Genomic DNA, 16890 nt, shown 5'->3' on the forward strand with positions numbered 1-16890 from the left:
TGAAAACAAAGCTAAGTGAACCATTTTTGAAACTGCAACCACACACACACATACACACACACACACACACACACACAAACCTTTGGGCAAGAAATTTTACAGTCATCCTCTTTCTAGGTTGGAATTATCTTAAAATGAGCCAAAGAAAAATCTGGACTGGAATAATAGGAAGACATTAGGAATTCACTCACCCCACTGTCACAGATTTGTTTAACAAACAGATAAACTGCCAGCAAAATCAGATATCAAAGGAATAGGAAATAAACTGGGGAGAATAAATAAAAATTATTACTTGAGTAAAGGATGAATTTTAGAATACTTATTATTTTAAATTACATAGAAAAGGGCTGGGAAGGTGGTTCAGTGGTAGAGCACTTGCCTTGCATGCCTGAGGCCCTGGGTTCGATTCCTCAGCACCACATAAGCAAAAAGAAAAAAGCCAGAAGTGGCACTGTGGCTCAAGTGGTAGAGCGCTAGCCTTGAGTTGAATTGCTGAGGGACAGCGCCCAGGCCCAGAGTTCAGGCCCCACGACCGGACCCCCCCAAAAATAATTACATAAAAAAGAGAAAATATTATAAGATGATAAAAGAAAGCATTTTTTCATGTTTCTGTACCAAAAAAAAATTTCAATATCCTTTGCAATTAAAATTAATCTTGATACTTTACTGAACCAAACAAGTAGTAAATGAAATCTAGACGAAAATGAATTTAGGAATTCCTAATATACATTCAATATAGCACAGAATTGGAAGTAGAGGGAATGTTTCCATATAAAATAAGTGACTTTTTTAAATTAAGCATAAATGAAGGTTATTCTACAAGTATATTAATAGAATCATCCAAGAATACTAATTATATGTGTGTACACTCAAACACATGTATTGTAAGGAGTAGAATATCATTACAAAGAAATAATTTAGGAAGTATACCAATGTCATTAAAATGTAATTGGACTTGCAGAGACAATTACTGTGCTGTACTGTAAGGGGAGCTGTTGGCACATGAGAGCAAAGCACATGTATGAGCTCATCCACCAGCCTCAGTAAGACCCACTTCCAGATAGAAGCAGTCATGTTTCAACATCTCCAATTCCCTAATGCTGACAAGCTAAACAACATATTATGTATCTGGAAGCTCTTCTCTGTATATTAACTGCTTATGGTGAATACTAATTATATGAAAGTACAGAATGGGAGAAGTAGCACCCTATTTCCTTTACCTGTAGCATTCATTTGACTTTGGACTTAGAAAGTGCTAAGTTCAGGCACTGCAAACCAGATCCAAGAAAAGTCATTCCCCTCCACCTTTATCCTATGTAGAAAGTGGATCTTCTCTACTTTTTAGTATAGCACAGCTCACAGACAACAAATCTCCTTTAACCTCTGAGCTCTAAACCAAATATAATTGCAATAAAGTGAGTGTTAAAAGGGTTGTAATAACCATAAGGATAAATCTGCTGTAAGAGTTTGTGAATTGTAAACTATCAGTGTCTTCAATTCCCCATGTCCCAAGTTGAAAATTTACCCCAAATTGTCAGTTCTTAGGAACTGCACCTCAGATTAAAATCTCCTCACCAGGGAGTCTATGAGAATTTGTTCTTGTGTTTTAAATCCTAAGTGCTTGTTAAACCACCAGCACTGCAAAATTAGAGACCATTAAACAATATAAGGCAGCAAGTGATTAAATCTACCAAATACACATTCATAGCAGCTTAAGCTACTTTTTAATTAAAAATAAAATATCACTGGCTAAATTCAGATGTCTTAGCTACCCAGAAAAAATTACAAGGGGAAAGATGTTTAAAACCCATAATGCTGCTGATAAGGCCATATATATATATATATATATATATATATATATATATACCAGACCACATATAAAAGGGGGGTAAACTGGACAACAGGGGCTCCTGGAGCCAGAGCAGCAGGGCGCCCCAATGCTGACCTGGTTTAGTTATGGACATTAAAGGGAGAGTCTCTGCTGAACTGCAGGATGAGAATGCCATGTGGTTGCTGGTTAAATAAGCTTTATTAGCAAAGGCCTCCAAGGAGACAGGGTGTTCCACCGTGTTGACAGGGGAATGAGTTGAGTAACTACATACCAGGAAGCTAAGGCATTGGAGCTGTATAGGTGACCAAAGGACGTATTTTAAAATACAGCTTCAGTTAATTGTTAAGCATCTCTGTATAACAATAATTAGCTTTGGAGCAAAGATGGGATCACTTGAGATTGTAAGTTAAATTTTGCTGTCAAGTTAGACGTAAATAAACATTGTAGCTTTAAGCTATTTCTACTTGTTTAATGAAAGAAAAATAGGGCCCGGGGGCTTAGTCAACTTCAGGCAGGAGGCCAAGAATCTGAAGATCAGACTTAAGGCTAGGATGATATCATCCACTTCTCTGAAGCATGAAAAAGTTTACTGGTAAAACCTTACCTCACCCACAGTTTTCTTATTTTTAACTTTTTTTCATCGTGAAAATGATTGTCCAAATATTCTTTCTATCCTGTATGTAAATATTATGAAGTTACTTTTAGATTCAGACATGGTCTTACCTAAAAAGCTTGCCCTAAAGTAAAGTACAGGCACTTGATAGCTGCAGGAATATAAGACATGATACTCATATTTAACTACTTCAGACACTGCAGTAGTCCCAGGCACTTCAGAATCATCTGAGGGTAGCTCTAAAGCTTCCTGAAAAAAAAAAAAGCAAAAACAAAAATGTGTTTGACCATAGGAAAATAGTACTAGCAGAGAGTATTAAGATGAGATTTCTTCTTGCAAAATAACAGTTAAATAAATACAAGGGTATGAGGTAAGAAAAAGGAAGTTACCCATATTTATGTTTAACACGAGTCCTAGGTAAATAGTGAGATCTAAAAACATTAGCATTAAGTAATTCCAGATGGCTTTTGGGAGTCAAAACAGCTCTGAGGAAAGAAACAGGAAAAAAAAAAAAGCAAAAAGATCTATTGCAACAACTCTAAATATCTTTACTGTACAATTTTAGCTACAAGATGATGACTATACAAGCTACCTTCTCCCCTATCTGTGAAAGCTGAAAACATCCTAACAATTGAAGGAGAGGCTGTGAAATGTCCCTAAAGATTCTATTGTGCTTGCCAAAGATGATTCATTGAGTGCTGAATAATTCCCAGTTTCCATATTGAATAAGAAAGTTATTTTGAAGAGGTTGAGTTTGTCAGTTATATATTTCAAATCCTGATGCTTTGTCTCATTGTGCTACCTTTGATATACTTCTACAATCAATATCAATTTTTAATAGACAGCAACTATTAATGTCAGGTTATAGGAGGTTTTGTAGGCAGAGATGGTGATAAACATTGCATTTCTCACCTAATCATTCTTTACTGGCTGAGTTTTTGTTGTTGTAGCTATTGTTATATTATGGAAGTTTCTTTAAGAATGTACCTTAATGCTTAGATTTAATTGGACATGTTGAATCAGAATCTCATTCCATCCACATGCATTTATTTATTTGAACTGAAGAATTTCCTTTTAAAATTCAATTAGTAGAAAGAATGGAACAGGTGAGTTTGGCGCATCTCTGCCTCTCACTAAAACAGTAACAGCAAAAATGAACAATCAGAAAGAGTACAGGAAAGATTTCAAATCTTACCAACATGAAATAAGGTTGCCCACAGAGATATGGATCTGATTTACCAATTCCTGACTCATAGTCAGTTTATTGGAGAGATAATAGAATGAATAGATCCAAAGGGGGATATTTAAAATATTTTTCTGTCAAATAAGCAGAAAGAAATAAGTGAAATAAGTAACCCAAATACAAAAAAATTGATAATGGTAGCAAGGAAAATATTTTCCTTAAATTTCATTAAAAGTTTTCTTATAGCAATTCTTTTGGCCAAATTCTGACTCTGGTCATGGACTGGGTTTAGCTCTTATAGTGATTTTACATCTGGGAATCTGTACCATAGAAAAATAAAAGTAGATATGAATATATAAGATAGGATATCCATTTCAGTTTTATGTATAATAAAATAGAATTACATAATCAACCTAAAACAAATGGGAATGTTTGAAACACAAGAAACAGCCATCTTTATTAACAGTTCAAAGAACTATATCTTGCTAAGTTTTGGATTTTAAATGTCCCTCAAAGGCTATGTGTTGAAGGCTTGGTCATCAGTTTGTGATACACTTAGGAAGTAATAGAGCTTTTGAAATCAAGCCTAATGGAAGGAAGGTAGGTCACTGAAGGTTGAAGGTATATCCTTAAAAGAAAAACTATATGGTCTTCTCACCCCTCTCCTCCTCTCTTCTCTCCTCCTCCTCCCCTCCATTCTCTTCCTCCTTTCTCCCTTGCCCTCTTTCTTCCTCCCGTTCCTCCAACTTAGCTTTCCAGTTATCGTGAATTCGGTAGTTGTCTGTCTCAACCTTTTGCCATGATGTTCTGCACTGAAATTACTGAAACCTCCTTACCGTTGATTGCTCAAGTATTTTGTCATAATGGAAAGCTTGCTAATAACCTGGCTGATAAAAAAAAAAAGAAAAAAAAGAACATTGCACAAATACATAAACTGAAATTTCCCTCATCTCAGGTTGGAGAATGTTTTTTTTTTTAATCACAGCAGTGTATATTTTCCCAGACTTTTAATTTTTTAGCACATAAATATCTGCATATACACCTCTTCCCCAGCCTCACCCTCATGGCAATTAAACTATATCCTTATGTTCCTAGATATTATTTATTTTTATTCATGTACATCCTACCACCTGCTACCTAGTCAGTGCTGTAGCTAGCAATAAACTTCACTATGTGGCATTGTAGAACTCCTTGATGGCTGTTTCTTGTGTTTCAAACATTCCCATTTTTTTAGGTTAATTATGTAATTCTATTTTATTACATATAATACTGAAATGGATGTCCTATCTTATATATTCATATCTACTTTTATTTTTCTATGGCACAGATCCTCAGGTATAAAATCACTATATCAGAGTGAGTGTATTTTAACATTTAAGAGATACTACCAATCTGTACTAAGAAAAAGGCTATTAGCAATATATAAACAGCAAATATGTTTGAACAATACCTTTTCCCCAAACCAATTAACCCTCGTTATTATTTGCTGTTTATTTGACTATTCAATCAATGTTTAACTGTCAATTTTCTGTTTAAATTTATGCTTCCTAGTAAAGTTGAACATCATTTTATATGTTTACTAATGATTTATAATGTATGATTTGCTTGTTACTACTTGCCTAATTTTTATGTTTATATTTTCTTATTAAACTATATAAATTTGTATATTAAAAATAATAGCATTGGAAATTAATATATATTATTGCAAGGTAAATTATCCCAGAAGCCACATTTTGGAAGATGGAATATTGGAGTCTTTATTGTAAGTTAGCAGGCTGTGGGCAGCCAGTTGTTACAAAGGCTTGCAGCCCCTAAATACACTTAACATCGTTAGGAAACAGGTTAGAGAGGAAAGAGAGAACAAAAACAATACCAACAAACCAATTCAGCTCCAATGGAAAGCTGAATTGGGACACCATGATGGCTGGTGATGAGACGGGAGACAGGAGACAGGACACAATCACTGAGATACACGTGGCATGGCTTCCTGGAGCCTGTGCTGGTCTGGGCCTAAATAGGGTCTGAGCAGGTGGCAGGTCCACAGGAAATTCGCAGTCTCAGACACTGAACTGACAGATTCAGTAACCTATCAGCCAAGTAGCCGCCCCTGCCTCCAGGGTTCCAGGAATGCTCATCACCTGGAAGGCAGGTAGTGGGCAGGGGTGTTTCCTTCCCTCAGCATGAAGACAAGATGCCAGATCCTACCACCTACCATGTGGCCTATATGGCTCTGGCCAGACCTCACCTCCTTACTTCAATATGATTACACTACAGAAAAATATATATGGCTATACTGCAGGTAGATAAGAATTTGTGGGACATAATTACATATACATAAAGTATCAAGTTTTCTTCCAACTGTTTAAGCATGTGTATATGTTTATTTAATTCTAACCCATTTATTTACATTTAGGGGTATATATATATATATGTTTATTCTCTTCTAAACTATCTGTTCTTAGATCATCATTATGTTTTTTGGTTTGTTTGTTTTATTATGTTTTGTTTTGCTGATCTTGAGGCTTGAATCTGGTTCTGGGTGCTGTCGCTGAACTTTTGTGCTCAAGGACAGAACTCTCCTACTTGAGCCACAGCTCCACTTTCAACTTTTTTGTAGTTTAATGGAGCTCATGGACTTTCCTGTCTGGGAAGGGTGTGAACTGTGATCCTCAGATCGCAGCCTCCTGAATTGCTAGGATTACAGGCATGAGCCATGGGCACCTGGCCACTGTGCATTTTTTTTAAAGATGCATACTGAATTTAAGGCCATTTATTCCTGCAGAAAACTGTAGAACTGGAGCTCTTAAGACACAGTTCTTTGTTCTTAATCCAAACCCAAATCAAGTACACAAGGACTATGCTGATATTGATACCAAATATTTGCAACTGGTAATAGAGTAGACACAGATACAGATTTACTGGAATAGTATGAGGCTCAAGAAATAAGGGAGAAGGAACAGAATAAGCTTCTTGAAAAATCTGTTAGAAGTCTTACTTATTAGAGTCCCACTGGCAGCTTAGTGACTCTGGAACTTGAAGGACATCATTCAGAGTTAGCTTAGCCCATGAAAATATCACATTTGAAGTAATACAATGTAGAAATCTCAAGACTTTTACAGTTTTCTTCTTTCCTTTCCAATTAAAAATACCAGATGGTTTTAGAACTTCAATACTAATGTACTTATCTTATATATCTTTGTCTTCCCAGAGATGCTAATACAAAAGCTGAAAACCCTACCAGGAAATATTTTTCTATTTCATTTTCTATGTTCCTTAGCATCTAAGTAAATTTATAAGAAGATTCACAGGCAATTTACTAGCAAAAAACAAAAACAAAACAAAAAAAACCCATCCCCCATGTCTAAAATGGAGGAATAAAAATGCAAACTCTCACCAAAGAGATAATGTAAGAGGAAATAAGCATATGAGAAATATATTTAACATCATTAGCCATTAGCCATCAGGAAGTTGAAAATGAAAATTACAAGAACATATCCCTATACATCTATGAAAAAAGTTTAAAAATTTAGAAAACATAATACCACCAAATGTTGGTGAAAATGTACAGTATATATATATATTGCTGGTTGAAATATAAAACAATATAACCTCTCTGGAAAACTATATGTAATCTTATAAAACTAAATATATAATGATCATAAAATCCACCTATTATACTTTTGGGCATTCTCCTCAGCGAAAGAAAAAAATTGTATGAATGCTTATAGCATTTTTATTCAGAATAGCCCCAAACTGATCAATAGGTCAATGGTTAAACAATCTCTATGCATTTACAGGGAATTACATTAGGTGACAAAAAACAACCTTAAAAGGTTAAAAGCTGAACGTATGATTCTACTTATATAACATTTTTGAAATGACAAAATTTTTGACAGAGGGACTATATTAATAAAGGCTGTCTAATGTCTGGAATATGCTTAAAACTATTATACAGGAGAGAGGTAGATAGATGGAAGTATACAGAGGGCATGCTCAGCAATGAAAGGAGGGTTGTTGGGGCTGCATCATGAGTCCCTGTGTATTCATCATACTATTTTAATTTTATAAATACCTAATTTCTACAAAGTAAAAAAAAAAACCAAAGGGAAAAAATTTTGCTATCATTTTGCTATGTTGAATCAGGGATTTCTGGAAGTAAAATACAGTTGTAAATGTTTCTATCTAGCCCCAAAATTTTATCTTTTAGATATAGACAAAGCCCAGAAATGTTGGCTTATTCAATATCACCTAGATAGTAGGAGTATACACTAGGGTTTGGAGGCATGGCTCAGTTAGTAGATCTCTAGACAGTGAGACAAAGCATCAAGTATCAAGTTGAAATCCCAGTCTTGTACCTGAAAAGAAGTATAGGGTATAACTTACATGTGCTGACATGAAGTCCATTATTCTTTGTAGTATAGTATGTCTTGTTAAATATTACTATACTTAATTTGGATTTATATGCCAAATATCATAATATTGGCCTTTTATTTGTTAATATTTCATCACTTTTCTTTTATTATGTGATTTTTTAAAAGATGAACATATTTGACTTGATATTGAGAGTTACTGGAAAAAGAAGTCGCAATACATTATTTGCCTCAAATGTTTCCAATTTCATTAAATGAAAGGACCCCATGTTTAGAAAATTACTTTCATTTAAGGAGCTAAAAGATTAAGTGGTTCACATTAATTATAGAAACCTTGATTTTATTGAATTCAATTAACAATAAGTTGACAGTGATCTCTCATTTAGAAAATCTGATATGAATTAAGTTTTACAACTAAATCTCATTAAATAGGGAACATGCTGAAGATACTTCATAGATATTTTACTGAAAACCAACCCAAATAGCATATTGGGCTTTAGAAATAAGATCCATATCTCTATTTATCCTACAGGGAAAAATAATTAAAGAAGAAAAAGGATTTTTCTCTTTTATCACTACTAATCTCTATTACTATTACTGAGCAAAAACAAGTAACAAGCTTTATTCATAATATCCCTTGAGGATAAGGGAGTCAGTTTATCTTCTGCCAGCCAAATCGTCAGTCCAAACCTAGCATTAGTGGGTTGGTAACAAAGGAGCTCTGTGGTTCTGGGACTCTTTAGCTATTCTCATGAGTGGACATAGTGACCACCTCATTATAATGGAAGGATGTGCTTTGTAACAAACTCTTTAATTTTCCTGAGTCAACAGCAATTTAATATTTCCAAAAGTGATAAAAGACCAATGGAGTCTTTGGCAGACCCACTGAGAGATCAATTTTTCAACCACAACAACAAAAAGAATGCTATTGTAACAGGACTTTAAATAGCCAATTCCTTTATCATGGAGTGTTCTTTTCACTGTCTTAATCCCTAGAGTGACTTTTTTTCTTTTTTAGAATGACTTTTTATATGTGATTCTTGTAACTTTTCAGTAAGTGACTAGCACAAGAAACTTTGCAATCCATATCATTCTCTTAGCAACAATACTTGCTGTATCCAGTATACAAGAGCAGGTTCTAAACAGGGCAGGAATTTGTCTTACAGCTCCCAGGGCAATACTGAAATAGCAGAGTGGTCACAAGATGATTACCAGGATAATATTTTAGCAAGGGTGCCTCTTTGGCCAGTAATAGTATCACCACTATGACTGATTCTTGAGAAAGGAAAACAAGAGGTGCCATTCTTTGTGCTCCGTGGTATATCAGAAGTGAGTGGAATTAGTATTAGTTCAGCCAGTATGAGTTCCCAGTAAGAGAAGAATCTGTCTCCAGTAATTAAACCTTTCTCAGAAGATTGCTATACCCAAGGAGAAGACAAGAAGAAGGACACATAGAACCATCCAGAGCACATTTGGCAGTTATCTGGATGTTTGCAGCTGACTCCAATATGCTTCTTAAGGCTTTGTTTCCTTTAAGACTACACAGAAGACAGCAAGACCATTATCACCTGAAGCAAGGCAGCCAGTAAAGAGGCTGTCCTTAAGACTGCATGAAGGAGAACATGGATTATCTAACAGAAAGAAATTGTGGAATTGCTTAACAGTACCTACTATAAGTTAAGGGAAATCAGTCCTTACATCATCACAATATATTAAAAGCACTGTTTTCCTATTTTTTAAAAAAAGGGCTGAGAGGACTTAAAAATCAAATTGTTACCTGTTTTATAAAATTTCTGTACATCAACATGCAAAAGAATGAGCAGAATAAGAGATTTGAAGGTCAGAAATTTCTTATATAAATCATAACTAACTAAAGAAGGACTTTCAGGCATTTTGAACTTCAGAAACCAGTAAGAGAAGTATTTTTCTTTAGTTGCCTTTAACATGTTTCCTGTTGCAAGGATTTATAAATTTTCTAACCATACTAAATATACATATATATATATATACCATATATATGGCATATAAGGTATATATATATATATATGGTATATATAGTATATATATATAGTATATATATATACCATATATATATATATAAATATATACATACAAATACACCTAACAATATGGAAGACTTGCCTTATAAGGCATTTTATGTTTTAACTCCAGAGCAAAAGAAAAGTCTTCCTTATTGCCTTATTATGGGGTAAATCAGTTTCCACTAGATTTATCCTTGCAGAAAATTAAGAAGCAAGAATTGTTTTTACATAATAGATTCTCAATAATATGAAGAAAAGTATCATCTTCAGATTTTTTTCTTCATACTACACATCTAATCTCCCCTAACTTTTCTTATATTCCTAGTTCACAGATCCTCAAACTTGTTCTAAAAAAGCCAGATAGTAAGGATTTCATGCTTTGTGGGGCATAAGGTTTCTGAAAAGCAGCCATTGACAACCTATAGGTAAGAAAAGCTGAACTTTAAAAGGGAGATGAGAATTAAGTACAATAGGATGAATTTGGCTGAAGCTACTTTCTAATGTAAGATTGTACTATCCTAACTTAAATAAGTGAAAATTATAAATGTCTTGATGAATAAACTGCAAATTCCTTTAGCATGCAAATAAACTTCTATACTCACTTTTAGAAATAAGTAACAGTCACTGCCAAAGCTTGAAAATATACTTTTTTAAAAAAATAAACAGATCAAAAGGAAAGCATTGTGAAAATTTTGAGGGCAATGAATTCCACAGTATAGGTCGTCTCAAAACATGCCCAAGAAACACCATGGAAAAGACCCTGCAAAGAATTCTTTTAAAGGATCTTCCACAAAGCCATGGATTATCTGGACCTGAGTAGAGTCTACTGTTTTGTTTCCTTGCTTCCTTGTTTGCATTACACCAACAGAATCCTATAAAGATTTCCACAAGTCCCTACTCATATGCTAGGCATTGTGCATTGTGCTTTTAAATAATAGTGTCTCCACAGAAAATGAGAGCAAGATGAAAATCCCATTTTCTACTAGTGTACAAGGGGATACTTAAAGTTTCTGGTCAAAACACCTAGATTGGAAAGAATGAAATTGAGAGTTGGACTTAAGATTCTATTCCCGTCTCACTCTGCCAACTTACGGCAGAGCTTTATAGATTTTGGCTGGTTAAACAAATGCTACTTCCTGTCACATTTCCTCTATCAGATATATACTGTGTAAAATAATGCATATAACTTACTATCTGATATACATAATAGGCACACTGAGTAACTTATTCATTTATCCAACAAATGTTATAGGGTACCTTCTATGTTCTAGATCGAGGGTCTTCACACATTCTAGGCTTTTAGGCTTTTCATATTCTATGTGTCAAAACTGTGAGCATGAAAATAGTGAGGTAATATATTAATTAGTGAGTGAAGCTGTATTCCTCCATTTTGGTAGACAGTAAAATTTGTTTCATGTAATTTTAATGTGTCATAAAATATTACTCTTTTGATTTTTTTTAACCATACAAAAATGTAAAGATTGGGCTGGGAAGGTGGCTCAGTGGTAGAGTGTTTGCCTTGCATGCATGAGGCCCTGGGTTTGATTCTTCAGCACCATATAAGCAGAAAAAAAATGTAAAGATCATTCTTAACTGTGGACTATTAAAAAAAATAGCCAGAAGTCTGGTGTTTGCCAACCCCTATTTCAGACACTGTCCTAAAATGGGAGAACAGAGGGTAGAAAAATAACACTATTATAGTGCAATATAAGAATATACATTACGCAAATAATCACAAATAACTATAAAATTATAATTACAACAAATCTTATTAGAGAAAATGTATAATCCCCAGAGTATATATCATTTTACTTCATCTATAAATTTGGTTTGTTAGACCTTTTTCCCCAGCTTTCTCAAGTATAGACAAGTTTTATGTTGCACTGAGAAAAATAAATATATTAATCACCCTGTCCCAAAGATTATTTAGTTCAGTGATCATACCAACTACATAGATAGGATTTTTAGGAATTGTTTTAGTTTAAGTACACCAGTATGCCCAAGGTAACTAACTTCAATCACCTAGAATTTGTCAGCTCATCGCCTCTAACCACTTAAGCTTTTATCTAACAAATTCTTGCGTCAGTCTACTAAAATATCTCAGCCTACATATTGTTCTATTCACATGGCCTGTGTTGCCAGCAAGTCTCTCAGCTTTACACATATTCATGAATATTCATCTATCCATAGGTACAAGTGTGTCTGCTGGCATCATCCAACTATCATCATTGAGCACCAACAATATGCTAGGCATGCTACTGGCACTGGAAATAGGATGGCAAACGAAACAGAGTCTTTGATTTAAACAAGATTATATAACTATGGAGAGGGTAGGAGAAAACAAAAATCATTGCTTCAGCAACTATTTGATTTGAAGTGCTGTAAGTACCATAGGATATATGTTAGGTACCAGACATGGGGAAACACCCCAACTACTCAGGTCTCTGAAACAGGATTGCATGAGCCTAGCCTGGGTAGAGTTAGAAACAAGATACATGTGTATGTGAGAGAGTCTTTGCCTTTAAGAGAAAGTTCCTTGAACAGAGGTATCTTAATGAATTACCAATCATATAATTTTTATTACAAGATGATTCTATGAGTTCCTTGCCACACCTTGAAACAATTTTGTGGGTGCTGCTCATTGTGCTGGGGAGAGGCTAGTCCTGACAATGCCTGTGCAGAGCAGTACACAGACATCCTCAGTAACTCCTGATCTTGCTGAAGTAGTAGAACTTACTCCTGAAAGGAATTATGTTTCACTTCCAAATACTGGACCCTATGACAATCTATTACCAAACCTGAGCATTCTACTGTTTCTCCTATTTGCAATGCTAATAATAATAAATCAACAATTAACAAACATTTCCAAAGAAGAAAATAAAAGCACAATAAACTAGTAATACTGGATTAACGTTCCTTCTTACTTAAAATGGCAAAGAATTATTTGCATAGTAAAAAAATGGCTATTTTATTGAAGTGCTGTTTGATGAGGCTTTTAGCATGTGTGCATGCACACACACACCTTTTTGTGTCAGTATTGGGGCTTGAATTCAGGACATCATGCTCTCACTTGGTTCTTTTTAAATATTTTTGCTCAAGGACGGTACTCCACCACTGGAGCCATACCTTCCCTAGGTGAGGCTTTTAGACTAACTTCCAACACCCTAAAAATTATATGAGTGATAGATTTGTCAATTCTATCCTTTCTGGAATCACTTATCTAAACAGTTGCCACACTTAGAGGAAACAAACAAACAAAAATCCAGAAATGACTTGTTTCCTAAATGAATTGGAAAGTTGTCATTAAGAAGCATCTGCTGCTTTATTGCATTCATGTAAAAGCATTCTTGTGCCTCTATAACCTTCTAGTGAGCAGATGTTTTAGAGTAGTATACCCACAGCAATATGTGTATCACAAAAAAAAAAGAAAAAGAAGAGAAAGAACTAAAACATAATTAATGATTTCAGTTTTTCAATAAGTGAATTTCACTTTTTTTTTTCTAATAGGTCACAAGTTGTATGAAAAACTTTAAGTTCTGGCTGGGAATGTGGCTTAGTGGTAGATTGTTTGCCAAGCATGCATGAAGCCCTGGGTTCAATTCCTCAGTACCACATAAATAGAAAAAGCTGGATGTGGTGCTATGGCTCAAGTGGCAGAGTGCTAGCCTTGAGCTAAGGAAGCTCAGGGACAGCACCCAGGCCCTGAGTTCAAGCCCCAGGACTGGAAAAAAACAAAAAACAACCTTTAAGTTCCAACTAAACTAACACAATTTATTTGCCAAAAAGTGAACAACACATCATTTGCAGGAATACAATGAAAGGTCAGACTCAGCCAACATGGCAAAATCTGAGAATACAATAAAGATCTCTCTAAAACATACCTTTCTACCATCTTCCTACTTGTCAGACAGTGAATTTGCCATCAGAAATCCATTTCTTTGTGCCTTTTGGGTCTTAAAAGCCAGAAAATATGCATTTGTCTAAAATGGGACAAATACTTTAAATCAATATCAGCTAACTTTTTTTAACCTTAGCCAGTATTTTTAAACTAACAGTGGACTTGCAGCATTGCAGGCAACAACAGCAGCCTGGGCAGCATCAGCAACAGGAAACCAACAGTAAGTGTAAACATACCCAGTGGCAGTTATAAACTAGTAGCATGTTCCTGCTACTCTAATAAAATGATCTTATTGATATCCTTCAACAAAATATACTACATAGATTTCTGAATATTTAGCAGGGGATAAGGGAGGGAAAGGAAATATTGGAATAGATGGGGTAAAAAGTCAAGCATATAAACTGAAATAATTTTTTTTATTACTGAGATAATTGGGTCATTTTCTTCTCCATGTTCCATGAGATTAAGACTCTGTAAAGTTTAATATACAGTACTAGAAATCTATATATTGAAAGCCCTCTAGAAGGACTGGATGTGTGGCTCACAAGTTAGAATATTTGCCTAGCTAGCACAAGGTCCTGAGTTCTATCCTTAGTACTGGAAAAAACAAAAGCTAAAAAGTAAGAAAAGCAAAACCCAATCCAAAGTAAACAAAGTATCAACATTAATAAAGATCTTTGATTGTAAAAAAAAGTATTCCCATTAAATTAATATATGCTAAGCCTGTTCATTCCTTTGTCCTTACCTTTCTGTGGTAACTGCCTCAATCACTCCTAAGGTCCTGATAAACACTTCTGTACAGATGTTCTAACATGTTCTCCTAGCTGCACCTTACTGATGTGACTTACTTCCTGTGGGTATGGCTCCACCTCTGAATTTTAGTTCTCATTCACCTGCCCAACTGAGGCAACACCTCAGTACCACCAGTCTTATTACTTCTTGCTTGGGATATTAAAACTCTGTACTAATATTCTAACTCACATTTCAACCACCTCCAGTAGATTGTCCAGACCACATTAATTCGGGTTAAAAAAAACCCAACACAACAACATGATACTGTACACAGGCTGAAATGCTGTCCCATTTGAGTCTTGACATTGGAGTCTCTTTACTAAGCTGGAACCACCCCTATTAAGCATCTTTGTCTTGACTCTGCACATACTTGTTCTCCTATTCTCCATGACTATCTTTATGTACAGATTGTATCAGTGAGAAAGAATCCCATGCCTTCCTGTCCAGTTTTAATCCTATCTCCACTGAGAAACTATGCACATACTTTCTGGCAAACCGAGGTATAACTCCTACACACTGAATGTAGTAGTACAGAGCATATAACAGTTTCATTGAATATTCATTGTTGTATTTACTGGACTACTGAGTTAAGAAAAGAAATTGTGTCCTTTAGTCTTTATAACCCCACATTTGGCACACAAATGCTCAACATATCTATCTGTTGATGGGATATATGAAGTCAGTCAGAGGCTTGTGCCAGCAGTCATTTTCTCTCTGTATTATCCACTTCTAAACTTTACATACTCCAGAATATGCACAGTCACATTAAAGTCACTATGTGGAGAGAAACTTCTCTTTTGAGTCAATTATTACAGTTACAATAACTTATATCATAAAATTAAGGAAAATATAACGCTTTTTAAAAATTAAGGCACAGGTCAAGAAGGGAAAGGCAGTACAATATGTGAGTTTTGAAAATAACATGAGCTTATTATTGAAATTAAGAGTTTTCATGTATCCTTTCAAAAATCTTCTTAGAGTATCTATGGTGGGTGCAGGAATGGATAACTGCATTTAAATTTTTGGCTTATAAAATACATATTAATAATCCCTAAGAAAAAAAGGGTAGTCTATCCTGAAAAAAAGAAAGAACATTTCTGAATCCTATTTACAAATTTTACATCTATAACTATGTTCCCTTTATATATATATATAAAATGCAAAGCTATATTCATTGGCATCTCTGGGATTTTTGCCCAGTTAAGCTTAGTTTGTTGTTTTCTTTTTCTTTTTCTTTTTTCCAGTCTTTCTGGGTATTGTAACTGATGCTTTTAAATTATAGTTCCGTATTTCCTCTGAGCTTTTTTATTTCCCTTCACACTAGGATTCTGATTGAGACTAAAAGTACATGTTAGGCATGAAACACATTTTCTACCCAGTCCATAGATAGTTTAAGTAAAGGACATATTAAACTTGAACCCCCAATAGCAATTTTCTTAATTAGTATCATTAGTAATGATTGTAATCCAATCAAGTGTATCAGTTCTAGAAACCCTTTAAAATGCTTTAAATAGCTTTTCAGTATTCACTAGATGGCTTCAAATTCTGTTCCCATCAAAACAAATCCACCAGATTAAATAGTAACATGTTACTGACACTACTTTCTACAAACTATTTCTACAAAATATTTTCAAATGATGAACATACTAAAAAGTATCCACAGAAGAATAAAACAAGAAGTAGGTAATTTATTTTTATGTTTCCTCTTGTTTTAATAGTATTTTAGCTGTGGATTAGGTTCTATAGGCTCCAACACCTAGTTATTTATCTTCTTTTCTTTTTAACAGAAAAAGATATCATTGATTAATCTCCAAGTTTCATGAAACTTTCTAGAAACATGAATGAGGAATCACCTTTGAAGTAAACATATATTAAAAAGTGAAAACTGGGCTGGCAATTTGGCTCAGGGGTGAAACGCTTGCCTTCCATGCATAAGTCCCTGGGTTTGATTCCTTAGCACCACATTCACAGAAAACTACAAAACATAGTTTTAAAATGTCATTATTTGTTTCTAAAAAGGATATGCCTATGTACATCCAAAATCAAGTAGGAAAATCCTAACAATTAAAAAAAAAACAACACAAGTTTAGTTCTTGGAGGAATCGCATACTGCTTTCCAAAGTGGTTGGACAAGCTTACAGTCCCATAAAATGTGTATAAG

General features: G+C 34.5%; 1 protein-coding gene and 1 pseudogene across 6 annotated transcripts in view; one reads left to right on the forward strand and one right to left on the reverse strand.

Moving 5' to 3' along the window:
• Positions 1-16890, reverse strand: part of Atg10 (autophagy related 10) — a 282749-nt gene that overhangs the window by 105582 nt on the left and 160277 nt on the right. For 5 of the 6 annotated variants that reach the window (XM_070031160.1, XM_070031157.1, XM_070031161.1 and 2 more), the window contains one exon: positions 2555-2693. The exons of the other annotated variant lie outside the window; for it this stretch is intronic. In XM_070031160.1, the coding sequence (XP_069887261.1) occupies positions 2555-2693 (139 nt within the window). The remainder of the gene's footprint in view (positions 1-2554; positions 2694-16890) is intronic. 6 annotated transcript variants of the gene reach the window in all.
• LOC138832780 (large ribosomal subunit protein eL43-like) overlaps positions 2810-16890 on the forward strand; it is a 33693-nt pseudogene continuing 19612 nt past the window's right edge.

The sequence above is a fragment of the Dipodomys merriami genome, unplaced genomic scaffold (assembly GCF_024711535.1).
Source record: "Dipodomys merriami isolate MVZ:Mamm:240054 unplaced genomic scaffold, mDipMer1.0.p SCAF_20, whole genome shotgun sequence".
Classification (NCBI taxonomy): domain Eukaryota; kingdom Metazoa; phylum Chordata; class Mammalia; order Rodentia; family Heteromyidae; genus Dipodomys; species Dipodomys merriami.